Source organism: Triticum dicoccoides, chromosome 4A (assembly GCF_002162155.2).
Source record: "Triticum dicoccoides isolate Atlit2015 ecotype Zavitan chromosome 4A, WEW_v2.0, whole genome shotgun sequence".
Lineage (NCBI taxonomy): Eukaryota > Viridiplantae > Streptophyta > Magnoliopsida > Poales > Poaceae > Triticum > Triticum dicoccoides.
Window position 1 is genome coordinate 743,234,114 of NC_041386.1, and position 12,825 is coordinate 743,246,938.

At 38.3% G+C, this 12,825-nt stretch overlaps 1 protein-coding gene across 7 annotated transcripts in view; it reads left to right on the forward strand.

Annotated features, from left to right (window-relative positions):
* The first annotated feature begins 2,110 nt into the window (after nt 1-2,110).
* LOC119288343 overlaps nt 2,111-12,825 on the forward strand; it is a 12,611-nt gene continuing 1,896 nt past the window's right edge. Inside the window, exons 1-15 of one of the 7 annotated variants that reach the window (XM_037567975.1) lie at nt 2,111-2,297; nt 4,345-4,627; nt 4,860-5,118; nt 5,203-5,434; nt 5,519-5,669; nt 5,762-6,046; nt 6,126-6,329; nt 6,509-6,812; nt 6,986-7,019; nt 7,486-7,615; nt 10,209-10,470; nt 10,607-10,835; nt 10,937-11,087; nt 12,258-12,453; nt 12,624-12,718. In XM_037567975.1, the coding sequence (XP_037423872.1) occupies nt 4,496-4,627; nt 4,860-5,118; nt 5,203-5,434; nt 5,519-5,669; nt 5,762-6,046; nt 6,126-6,329; nt 6,509-6,812; nt 6,986-7,019; nt 7,486-7,615; nt 10,209-10,470; nt 10,607-10,835; nt 10,937-11,087; nt 12,258-12,341 (2,457 nt within the window). In that variant the 5' untranslated portion in view covers nt 2,111-2,297; nt 4,345-4,495 and the 3' untranslated portion in view covers nt 12,342-12,453; nt 12,624-12,718. Of the gene's footprint in view, nt 2,298-4,344; nt 4,628-4,859; nt 5,119-5,202; nt 5,435-5,518; nt 5,670-5,761; nt 6,047-6,125; nt 6,330-6,508; nt 6,813-6,985; nt 7,020-7,485; nt 7,616-10,208; nt 10,471-10,606; nt 10,836-10,936; nt 11,088-12,257; nt 12,554-12,623; nt 12,813-12,825 lie in introns of those variants that run through there. The other 6 variants (XM_037567970.1, XM_037567974.1, XM_037567969.1 and 3 more) reach the window with 6 other exon arrangements.

Below are 12,825 nucleotides of genomic sequence, written 5' to 3' on the forward strand. Positions count from 1 at the left end.
CCTAGTCCTAGTCGGGCCCCCTTCCTTTCTTTCGGAGGAGAAAAATGGAAGGAAAGGGAGAGGGAAAGGGAAAGGGGGCCGCGCCCCTCCCCTTGTCCAATTCGGACTCCAATGAGGGGGGAGGGGGTGTACGCCACTCCTTGTGGGCTGCCCTCTCTTCTCCCCTATGGCCCATGTTGGCCCATAACTTTCCCCGGGGGTTCCGGTAACCCCTCGGTACTCCGATAAATATCCGGACCACTCCGAAACCATTCTGGTGTCTGAATACTATCGTCCAATATATCAATCTTTATCTCTTCATGATTTTGAAACTCCTCGTTATGTCCGTGATCTCATCCGGGACTCCGAACAATCTTTGGTCACCAAAAACACATGACTCATAATACAAATCGTCATCGAACGTTAAGCGTGCGGACCCTATGGGTTCGAGAACTATGTAGACATGACCGAGACACATCTCCAGTCAATAACCAACAGCGGAACATGGATGCTCATATTGGTTCCTACATATTCTATGAAGATCTTTATCGGTCAAACCGTAATGACAACTTACGTCATTCCCATACTCTAGATTCCGACAGGGAAAGCCAATATCCGCCTAGAACTTGTTAGCCAGCTCCTCATCATTCTTCTTCTGGCGAGCCATGTGCGCATCACGAGAAAACCGTCGAGCGGAGACTCCATCGCAATGGCCTCCGACGCTGCACCCAGGGATGGCACTACCGCCGGTGAACCCGCACAAAGTCGTCATCCGCAAGGCAAGGCATAGAAAATGAGACCCATTGGACAGAGGCGCCGGCGATCAGCATGGTCCCAAGGTTAGCCGTGTCGCCTAGGAGCGACCCTTGTGTTTTGGAAAGTGTATTTGGATAGGTTACTGATTCGCAAAAAACAAAAAAGAGAAGCTTTTGTTTGACATGACTGTTATTTGTCGGCGTGATTTTTATGTGTGTGTTGGTGTTAACTGTGTGCATTATAAGTATGCAAAGGCCAGATGTATACTTGTTGTGTTTGTATTTTTTTATGCTTTATTTTGATCTAATAAATTCACCTTTATCGCAAACCAACATGTGGTTGGATGGTTACGAGGACAGTGGTTACCCCAACCCACTAAAGTTTGAATCCTAGATTTGACATTGCTGCTTGCATTATTCCTGGATTTATTTCACGCTTTCAGCGATGTTCGTTTAGTGGGAGGAGACGTTCATGTCGACTGCGAAGCGCCATGGTGACTTCATTAAATCACAAGATGCAATGGCAGCTCCTTCTCTCGGAGGCGCGCCGATAAGGGTAGGGTATCACGTGCATGCGTTCATAGATTCTTGTGTGTGTGAGCAACTTTAATTATACTGTTTTGAGAGGAAAAGATCACCTTTGTCAAAAAATAATTTCCCTGGTCCTATCAGTTTCTTAATGAAATGGCAAACGGAGAGCGACAGAGGGAAGAGATAAGCTTTGGGTGGGTCCATGTGAAGTAATGGTGGGATGGCAAGGGAAAACAACAGCGTGGGCGGTCACCTCTCAGCGTTGGATTGGTTTCTCATTTGAGGTTGGATACAATTAGTGCCGCGGGACCGCGGGGCCATGACTAATTAGAGCATGTACAATGGTTGAAAGATAATGTTATCTTAAGTCTTGCATGTAATTTAAAGATAACAAAAAAATATGTCTATAATGGATCATCTTTTAGCCTTTATTTTTAATAACTAGTTGTTCCAAAAAACATGATGAGACATACTCCCTCCGTCCCGATTTACTCGTCGTGGTTTTAGTTCAAATTTGAACTAAAACCACAACGAGTAAATCGGAACGGAGGGAGTATATTGTACATCATCTTTTGTCTTCTCTTATGATTTCTCTCTTCTCGATATCATCATTTATCCTACGTGACATTACTAAAATAGAACCATTCTACCTACCCTTAGCGCTCGCCTATCAAATATCAATGCGGACAGTGATACACTATCTGTTGACAGCTTCACAGAAACAGCTAGGACTTGGCACTGCTGCTCCAGGAAAAATCAACAACGCGGTCTTTTAAAATTTGGGTTGACTCTTCTCCTTTTCCGTCGGGAAAGACGATGTTTCGAGGAAACGCTCATCCCGTTCTGTCTCCGGCTGCTCATATATAGTAGAGCTTTGCAGCTTGGTGAGCTCAGAATTCTCTCCATTTCTCCAACACCAAGTCTCTCTCTCTCTCCTCCGCCCCCTCCATCAACAATTGTGCTTCCTGTGCTCCAGCTCCCGCTGGGCTCACAGTCGGGCGCGCTTTGTGTGCTCGAGCTCCACCGTACAAGGTCAGCACCTTCTTCCCCGAAGCACAGATTGTCCATCCCAACTACGGCTGAATTTACAACTTGTCATCTATCTTTCCTACCAACTTTCATCCTCTATTTTTTTTTAAGTTCTCATTGGCAAATAGAAAACTTTTTAAAAGTTCTCAAATTATTTCAAAGATTCCCCACAAAAAATTGGTTCACAAAAATATTGTTTTTGGAAAACAAATGCTCCACATGTCACAAAGACTGAAAAAACAACTATGACATGTACATGTCATACATTTATGCACATATGTAATTCTCATGTAAAATATATGTATTTATGCAACCTATGGGGAAAAAATATCTTCTCATACTTACTATCTGGTCACACATGAAATCATTTTAAATATTAGCTATCACAATGATTAACTCTCACATGTATGGGTAATAATTGTTTCCAATTTTCTTGAAAATTTCACACGACAAATTTTCAGTGTTTCTACATATCAATAAACCTTTACTCACAATATGTCCAATTCTCAACAGAAATATGAAAACTAACCATGTTTTACACTTACATATGGGAGAATATTATTCCGCTGAAAGTTACTCATAATCAAAATAGGTTTGCTCTTAGTCTTGCTAATGTGGGGAGATCTGGAGGTAGCACCGGTTGTTGGTTGCACCAAGCTCCAGACTGTGCAAAAAGTTTTGTATTAGCAGACTGTAACACTATTTCTAAGGAATAAAATACCCACTATTTTACCGCAAAAATAACATATGGGGGAATATTATTATCTAGAGTTTGTTTTCTTAGAGAGAATAATATCGTGGGTGATATGTATCAATAACAGAATGAGAGAGGATGATTTTTTTTCTTTTTTACTTGGCCTGTAGAAGTATATTTTTTTTTTGAATGCAGATGTGCATAAAAATACAACATGCACATAATTTCTTTTTTTTTCAAATGCGTAAAATCTATATTTGTTTCTTGAAAACAGTTTCTAGTAATTTGAGGGACGAAATCTGCATGCTCTTATAAGTTGAGCGATGTAAGTTAGTATAAAATTGAGGGACAGAAGTTGCATTTCAGAAATAGTTGTGACAAAAAGCACTTTTTCATATTTGCATACTAACAAAATTGGCACATTTGATTTATATAACTGAAATTTCTATATCTGGATTACCTTTGTTGCTCACTAGCTCCTACTTCCGGCCTGGTTTATTAGCCCCACTCGTATTTAGGGTCATATTTTGACCATGAATTTAACTAATAAAATATATATTTTCCATATCAAATATAATATGAAGGGGACCAATAAACCATGACGGTGGTAGTAGTTTTCATGGAAGAAATATTTCTTACTTTTATACCTTGCTTGCTCTCTTTTTTGCGAATGACCTTGCTTGCTCTTATTACCATTTGATATATGTCAATGAAAACATGCCAACGAATACTGGAGGAACGATATTCAGAGACTAATCTCCAACTATCCCGTCTGTAAAGCTTCTGCAAGACTGCAACCCTGTAGCTCCATCGACTGGATTGTTTCACAAGATCCGACTCAATTTAGAAAGAGTTGCCACCCATACTCTAAAGCCAATGGATAAATAATCATACAAAGCATGTGACTACAATGTACCACATGCAGCAATAAATCTTTAGTTTCGATGTGTCATTTGCTTTACCTGCAGTTGGACCGCTTTTCTTATGTGTCGATATTCTAAAGAAATTACAGGGAGGATATTCTTAAATATTGTTTGGGAAAATTTTGTTGTACTCATGAAGTCCCAAAATATACAATGTATTTCATCATTAAGATAAACCTCTTTAATCAGCAATTACTTTATTATTAATATGGAATTTACATAATATAAGATCATATAAATCATAGGTACTTTTGAATGTAATAAAAGTAAATAAAATACTAAAAAATTAATATTATTTCAAAAAACTAAATATTAATATAAATGAAATGAGGAAACCTCACAATTTATATTGCTAGTCTAGTTTGGTCCGACCATTCTATATCTTTATGTGTTACGGGTGGTCAAACTGTCAATGATCTCTTCTTGTATATAGGCACGGTGAAAAAATGGTCGCTGGTGAGAAGCTGCCTGCTTCTAATTTTATTTCAATAATCTCCCTCAGTTCTTGTTGTTTTTCTGATATGAAAATATTTCTGAAGTCTTAAGAGAGGTACAAAGTCGACGTTCTTCAGAGACAAATTGACATGGCGAACAATTTACATCATGTTGTAAGTGCAATGCCAGAGGCCATTTCGTATACATTGTTAAAAGAAATTACAAAGAACTTTTCAGATGAGCTAAAAATTGGTGAAGGTGGCTTTGGAAAAGTCTACAAGGTATGCGCAATAATTAGATTTTTTTTTTCTATTTTTCCTTCTTCTCTGGTGCAACACTATCTGCTGATGGTTGCGCTGCCCTTCCCTTTGCCTCTTTGACATACAGCTACTCTATGTACCCTGATATGCTTTATTAACAAAACTCCCCCACCGTTGTTGTTTGAAAAGATTTTCTGTTTTTCAGATGATAACACTACAAGAAACACAATTAATAGAATTTTTGTTTTGACAGGCAATATATAATGAAGAAGAAATTGCTGTGAAAAGGCTTTTTCTGATATCGGGCCTTGTTGATGAGACAAAATTTAACAATGAACTTCTTAATCTTGTGTGTGTCCAACATCAAAATATTGTCAAGTTAGTTGGCTACTGTTATGCAATACAACGTCAAGTTACTGAATACAATGGAAAACAAACTTTTGCTAATGTGGATGAGAGAGTTCTTTGCTTTGAGTACTTTCCCAGTGGGAGCCTCAAGAAGCATCTCTCTGGTATGATCGTGCTTTACACAGAGTAAATATTTCCAAAGTCTAAATACACATCTTGGTAATACAGCTTTATGTTAACCTCTTCAGATGAATCACGTGAACTTAATTGGTACAGACGTTACAAAATAATTGTCGGGATTTGTGAGGGTCTAAATTTCCTTCACAATGGATCTGAAAGAGAAATTTACCATCTTGATTTAAAGCCTGCAAACATATTGTTGGATGAGAACTGGATGCCGAAAATTTGTGACTTTGGTCTGTCAAGACTCATTAATGATTCAACAAGAAGCTTTAACACAGAACATCTTTGTGGATCACAGTAAGTTCATACCTCATGACTCATGTGATCAGCTTCTTTCATCAATACTGTTAAGAAAATATATAACATTTTTGTACCTTGCAGTCCCTTCATGCCACCAGAATACATAGAGACTGGCGGAATCTCTAAGAAGCATGATGTATTCAGCTTAGGCGTCACAATCATACAAATAATTGCAGGACCTAACGGCTATGGCGAATATGTAGACATGCCTTTCAATAGATTTGCAGAACTTGTACGGACATAATCATCTTATCAAGAATAATGTAGTTGCTTCAATTAGTAATAACATCCTCAGTTGTGTCGTGTTTAAATCCAATTTTGTAGGCACTCTTGAACTGGAGGGGAAGGATAGAGGGAACATCAAAGCACGTGGAAGAATACTGCCAGCAAGTCAAGAAATGTATCACAATTGCATCAGCTTGCGTGGGACATGACAAAGACAAAAGGCCAACTATAGGGTCTACGTTGGAACAACTACAAGCCATAACTCATAGAACAGTAGAAGAAGAAGAAAGAGAAGGAGAACAGGAGCAGTTGGAACAGATAGAAACCACGATTGACAGAACAATAGAAGAAGAAGAAAGAGAAGGAGAACAGGAGCAAAAGAATGTAATTACTATTCTTAGTCTCTTAATTATTTATTCTTCATTCTTTTCACCTTCCAATTTATTTCTTGATTGGTTTACAGTTTCAAGTTGTTAAGTATGGGCCTTGGGGTGGAAATGGCGGAACTGCCCATGACATCGGGGCAGCATCTTCCCTCCGTCTCAAAAGTGTGACAATTCGTTATGGCGATATCATTGATTCACTTACGTTTTCATATAGCGATCACAGTGGGTATGTGCACACCGTTGGCCCATGGGGTGGTACTGGTGGTGCGAACAAATATACGGTGAGTGAGCAAAACTTTTGTTTTAAAAAATTGTATGCACTCAAACTAATAACGAAAACTGAATGTGCATGATTTATTTTTCCTGAGTTATGCAATACATGACTCTTTTAAGTTATACATTGCTGCTTATATATATATATAAAGTAGCTGACTTGGTACTGTTTTCTATTCTCTTATAGATCAATCTTGATCCAACAGATTTTGTGAAAGAAATTTCTGGCAAATTTGGTCCATATCCCTTATCACATTCCAATGTCATAACATCTCTCAAGCTGGTAACCCATGAGGATACATATGGCCCTTTTGGATTTGTAGAAGGAACTCCTTTTTGCGGCACATTGGAAAGCGGATGGGCTATAGTTGGCTTCTTTGCACGTGCGGAGAGGTATGTTCATAAAATTGGTGTGTATGCCAGACCTTTGACGCTTGATGCAGAAGGACTGACAGTGGCCACAACACCCGGCACCTCCGGTGCAACCACAAGTAAATTATTCTCTCCATTATTGCATATTGTCAGCCGTTCACAACTTCATAGAACCCCACCAATGCATGCATCATTTTTTTTCTAGAACTACCCCTACATGACACATAGTTTTTATTCAAGTAGCTATTTTTTTGGCACATACCCAATAGTACTTTTTTTTATTTTGTTTCAGAAGAAGAAAATGGTCAAGAAGGTGATTCAACGGTGTATGTTCCAAGGCATTTCTCCATTTTCGATAAAGCGTGTTTTTATTGAATCATAATGTAGCATTAAGGCAATACATTCATGATAATGCACAATCTACGATATGTTAGTACTAACTTCTTCACAGTGATACAACCTATTAGTTCATCATCATCAATCTCCTTGCTAATCTAAATTATGCTCAATCTAATTTCATTGGAGATATATTCCTAAAAAAACACATTCCTTTATGCAAAGAATCTTAGCAATACATACCAATCTCGACTATCTTGCTAGATCCACCCATTATATGATCCACCTATTATAGATCTATGACTCTGACATTCACCATGTACAATGGCCATATGCTTGAGTGTTTCCATCGTGAAATTTCATTTTATATAATAAACTTGCTATATTTTCCAAGTTGATGCATATGATGTTTATTTTACGCACATGTTTTGAGGTGGTTTAATCTGTCCCTTGAAGCAGAGACTGTGACATGGCTATTAAATTGCAAAATATAACAAGTCTAACGCTCCGAGTATTACAAGAAATCACAGATAATTTCTCCGAGAAGAGGAAAATTGGTCAAGGCACGTATGGAAAGGTCTATGTGGTAAGATTCGGAATACACATTATGCTTACACTAGTAGAAAAAGGACCTAATGTGAGACACATTAGTCCCGGTTCGATTTTGGCCCGGTACTAATGGTACCATTAGTGCCGGTTCAAACGGCTATGCATTAATGCCGGTTCGTTTTGAACCTTTAGTACCAGTTCGTGCCACGAACCGGTACTAAAGGGGTGGTGGCAGGCTGCCGTCAGGTCGGGGCCCCGCGATCACCTTTAGTATCGGTTCGTGGCACAAACCGGTACTAAAGGGCTAACCTTTAGTATCGGTTCATGCCACGAACCGGTACTAAAGGGGTTTGACCTATAGTCCCGGTTGGAGACACAAACCGGGACTATAGCGCAATTTTCAAACTCTACCCCCTCGTATATCGTCATTTCAGTTTTGAAAAATACAAAAGAAAATGATAAAAAAAAATTCAAAAAATAAAATTCTTTGAGATGTAGTTATATTACTACATCTACTAGTTAGGAAAATGTAAAACGGCTATAACTTTTGCATACGATGTCGGAAAAAAACGTATAATATATCAAAAAATTCAGCACGAAAATGCGCATCCAATTTTGACAGCCTATGTCTTGTTTGCAATTTTTTAGAATCCTCAAATTCCAAAAGGAAAAAAGATATGCTCAAATTTCAGTTTTTTTTTGAATTTTCATTAAATCTGGTCAAACTATAGTCAAACTACTTATTCAAGAAGTACTAATGTTGCTACATAATTATTCAAGAATTAGTGTTACTCAATAATTATTTCAATTTTTTGAATTTTGGTCAATTTTGGTCAAACTATGGTCAAACTATGGTCAAACTGTGGTCAAACTTATTCAAGAAATATTAGTGTTACTAACTGTTTTTTAGAATAATAGTTCCAAACTCAAACGGTGAAATGTGTGACCTAATGCTGAAGCTAAACTGCTGAGGGTTAATAGGATTGACAGCTTACATTTGTTAGGAAAACAACAAGTGCAGACTTGGAAAGTAGGGGCAATAGAACTCCGAAGTTAAGTGTGCTCAGGCTAGGGGAGTGAGAGGATGGGTGACCGGCCAGGAAGTTAGACGATTTGGAATGAGTGATCCACACTTGAGCAGTTAAGATGGGTGATTAGAGATTAAATCATCAAATAATTCAGAAAATTGAAAATTGAAAAAAAATCAAATATTTTTTACAAAATTTAAAAATAAATCAAAAAAAAAACCTTTAGTATCGGTTACACCAACCGGTACTAAAGGTCCCCCATACCACGGCGCGAGCTCAGGCCACGTGGTGGGCCTTTAGTGGCGGTTCGTGCCGAACCGGTACTAAAGGGGGGGGGAGCTTTAGTCTCCACCCTTTAGTGCCGGTTGCAGAACCGGCACTAAAGGCCCTTACGAACCGGTTTTAAAGCTCCGGTTTCTACTAGTGTTAGTTGATTTGTATCTCGTCAATATGTGCGTATATATATGGAAGATAGTTTCGAGTACTTTGTTAAACAATAGGAATGGAAGCACCAACTTAACTGCTTGATTTTACATGAGTTCCATAACCACGCTCAATCTAGACTTCACTTGCTTCAATAAATTGGCCCAATCCACATGGTGGTTTAGACCTCCTAGTACTTGGAAAAGGCCAAGATAGCATCCAGGACTTTTGACTACTCTGCAAGAGTGGTGCATGTTCACACCTAGACTAAGCAGGCTTCCTCCAAGTTAGACGCATTGCAGAGGAAACTAACTTATTCGTGATCTTAAGAACTACTAGCATTCTCTTTGTTGTGATGTTCTTTATAAAGTTTTTGTATGGGTTGGTTGTTTGTATGTGGGACCGATTGTGTCTTTGTTGTTGTGGTTTTTGTGGGGGTGGCCGTAGTGCAACATCCATCTGATTGCTAGTTGATTATATAAAGTTAAATAACAAAGTATTAAAAACCCTAAACTATAAAAACAAATATAATTAGAATGACAAAATACAATAGTGGATCTCAATTGCATAGAGAAGAAACAAATCACAAAAGAAATAAAGCTTATTGATTGAATTATATGGTTTGGAGTTAAACTTACTTGCCATTTTATCGTACTACTGTTTGTGGTCCAGCCATCGACAAATAACTCAAACAAGAGTGAATCACTCCTTGAAATGGGTAAATCATAGTAATTGATTTCCCAACTGCAATACCTTAAATAAAATCCTATCCATAAAGTCTAGGGAGCAAGAATTAGACAAGATAGATACATACATTTGAGAGATTAGCGACCTGCCGTACTTCGGCAACTGGCCGAGAAGACGAGGCCGACGCCACAATGAACAAGTGCAGGAGGCGAGGATGCAACTATCAGATCGAGCAATCAATTCATGTGCTTACACGTCACTAGCCTCATGGGCCAAACCCGCACCCGCGTGCGTGGACGTTGTGAAGTAGCTAACTATGTGACTCACCTCAGGCAACATTGTGTATCCGTGAGAACATTAGTAGTATGGGGTCAGGAACTGAGGAACTACCTTCTTTATTTCTGTGTTATGTTATTCAGAATAAGTAAAGTTTAATTGTGTGCAACTTGTTGATGACTGTGAATAAAGGTGCTTATAATAGATTTTTAACAGGCAGAGCTTGAAAATGGAAAAGAAATTGCTGTGAAGGTGCTTTACAATAACATGCCAAAGATTGATGATGAACAATTCCAAAGTGAGTTCGAAAACCTTATGAGGCTCGAGCATCACAACATTGTAAGGTTAGTTGCCTATTGCTATGAAACACAACATCAACCTATGCAGTACGGGGGAAGAACAGTTTTTGCTGAAAGGACATACAGAGCGCTCTGCTTTGAGTATATGCAAAATGGAAGCCTTGAAAAACACCTTTCTGGTATGATCTTGCTCTATTCTTCTCCTCTTTTTTCTTCAAGAATATGGTGCTCTACTTGCTTTTTGCTGCTTACCGTGTGAATAAAAATGATTTTGTATATTTGTATTTCATACATGTGTTCTTTCCTAAATTGCAGACGAAGGTGATAGACTTGACTGGCATACATGTTACAAAATTATCAAGGGTACATGGAAGGGTTTAAAGCACCTTCATGAAGGATTCGATCAACCAATTTACCATTTGGACCTAAAACCAAGTAACATATTGTTAGACAAGAACATGGTGCCAAAGCTTGCGGATTTTGGTTTGTCCAGGCTCTTCGGTGATAAACAAACCATAATCACACAAACTCCTATAGGAACAATGTAACTTAATTATTGCGCCTTTTTTTAAATAAATTTCTTTCATAATATGCATAACATGTTCAATTACTAGATATTAATATTGTATATATTTGGCCATGCAGTGGATATGTGCCGATGGAATTCTTACATGGAAACATCGTGTCGAACAAGTTTGACATATTCAGCTTGGGTGTTGTAATGATAAAAATAATTGCAGGCAATGGAGGCCATTCTAGAAGTGTCGAAATGCCTCTCCGTGAGTTTTTTGATATGGTAAGAAATGCTATCTTTTCACTTGGAAAAGTTGATGTTATTTTTTATTACTTGTTTTTCACTACTCACTCATATTGAAAAATATAGGTTTTTTTACCCAACACTATAGAACAATTGTTCTATGGTAAATATATTAAAATAAATATAGTACAAAATAATACACACACCCAAAGGGATGAACTTCAGCTAAGGAGCTAGCCAATGCCTGCTCTGGGAATGAAACTCATGTTTACAGATTATGATCTATCCACTGAGAGAACCGAACTTCAAACTTTTGCTTGATCTTGTGTCTGAGGAGCTTTAAGTCTTGCTTAAGGTGGAATCTCCAAGATTGGATCGAATGTGGAATTGCTCTGAAAACTTTACCATTCCTCTACATCCATATGTTCCAACAACCGAGAATGATGATCTCAACTGCAAACTGATTTGGCAAGAGCTTTATGGCCAGGGTGGTATCCTCATAAACTGATGTGCCTCTATTTCTATTTGGAATCAAGAGTTCCAACATTCCTGCAAAGTTGCAGTCCCATAATAAGTGCATAGTTCTCTCTTCTGCCTGTTGGTTACAATTAGGGCAATAAATGTCATCTAGTTTCATGCCTTTTCTGAGTAGGAGAGCCCTAGTGTTGATTCTACAATGAGCCACTAGCCAAAAGAATATTTTGTGCTTGAGTCTGCTTGAACTGTTCCAAATAATGATTAAAAGGGGATGCTCTTCATGCTGTTCCAGAATCTGATTATAGATGTGGATTGTTGATGGCCTGCCAGCAGCCCCAACGATGCTCCATTTATCCTCTCATTTGGATGTATAGTGGGTGCCAGGGCTTAAAGTTGATTAAATTCCTCATATGCTTCAATAGAGAGAGGCATGTGAAAGTGCTCAGTCCAATCATGCTCTCCATAAAAATCTAGAAAATATTGTTCATCATTCACTGCAAAGGAGTGAAGATGTGGAAGGGTAGATTGTAGGTTATGACCAGTCCAATTATCTTTCCAAAAGAGCACAGTTTGTCCAGATCCAATGGTGCACCTGCTAATCTGCTTAAACCTGTCTAGGAGGCATATGTGAGATTTCCACCAGAAAGAACCTTCAGCTTTTCCTTTTGGTGCTTCTGTATGATAATATTTCTCTCAGATCAGCTTAATCCAAGGTATATCTTCTTTGTTAAGGAACTTGAAGAGGTTTTTCATGAGGAGAGCCTTATTGTGGAGAGCAATATCAATTATACCAAGGCCCCCTTGCTTCTTTGGTAGACATACCTTGGACCAAGCAATTAGAGTTGTCCCTCTATCTTCCATGCCAAATTTTCTCCAGAGGAAATTTCTCAAGTACTTGTTGAGTTGTATCCATTGAATCACTACTTAAGTGTGTTACTTTCCTCTGTGCTTTAATCAGTTTCCAACTAATGTACTTTGTACATCACCGTGGGCTTGCATTGAGTACTCAATTAATGCATTTTTATCGATGTGTAAACTATGTATTATAGTCTCATGTGGAGTGTAAAATCCTTCCATATTCATGTTTCAATTACATAGGTACGAGAAAAGTGGAGGGGTAGGATGCTGGAAACATGTCTAGCTTCAAAGCCACTGGAAGCATATTGCAAACAAGTTAATGTATGCACTGAGATTGCACTAAGTTGCATGGATATTGATAGACACAAAAGGCCAAATATATCGGATATAATCAATAAACTGAATGGCACCGAAGATGTGGTCAACAAGGTAATTAAGATCA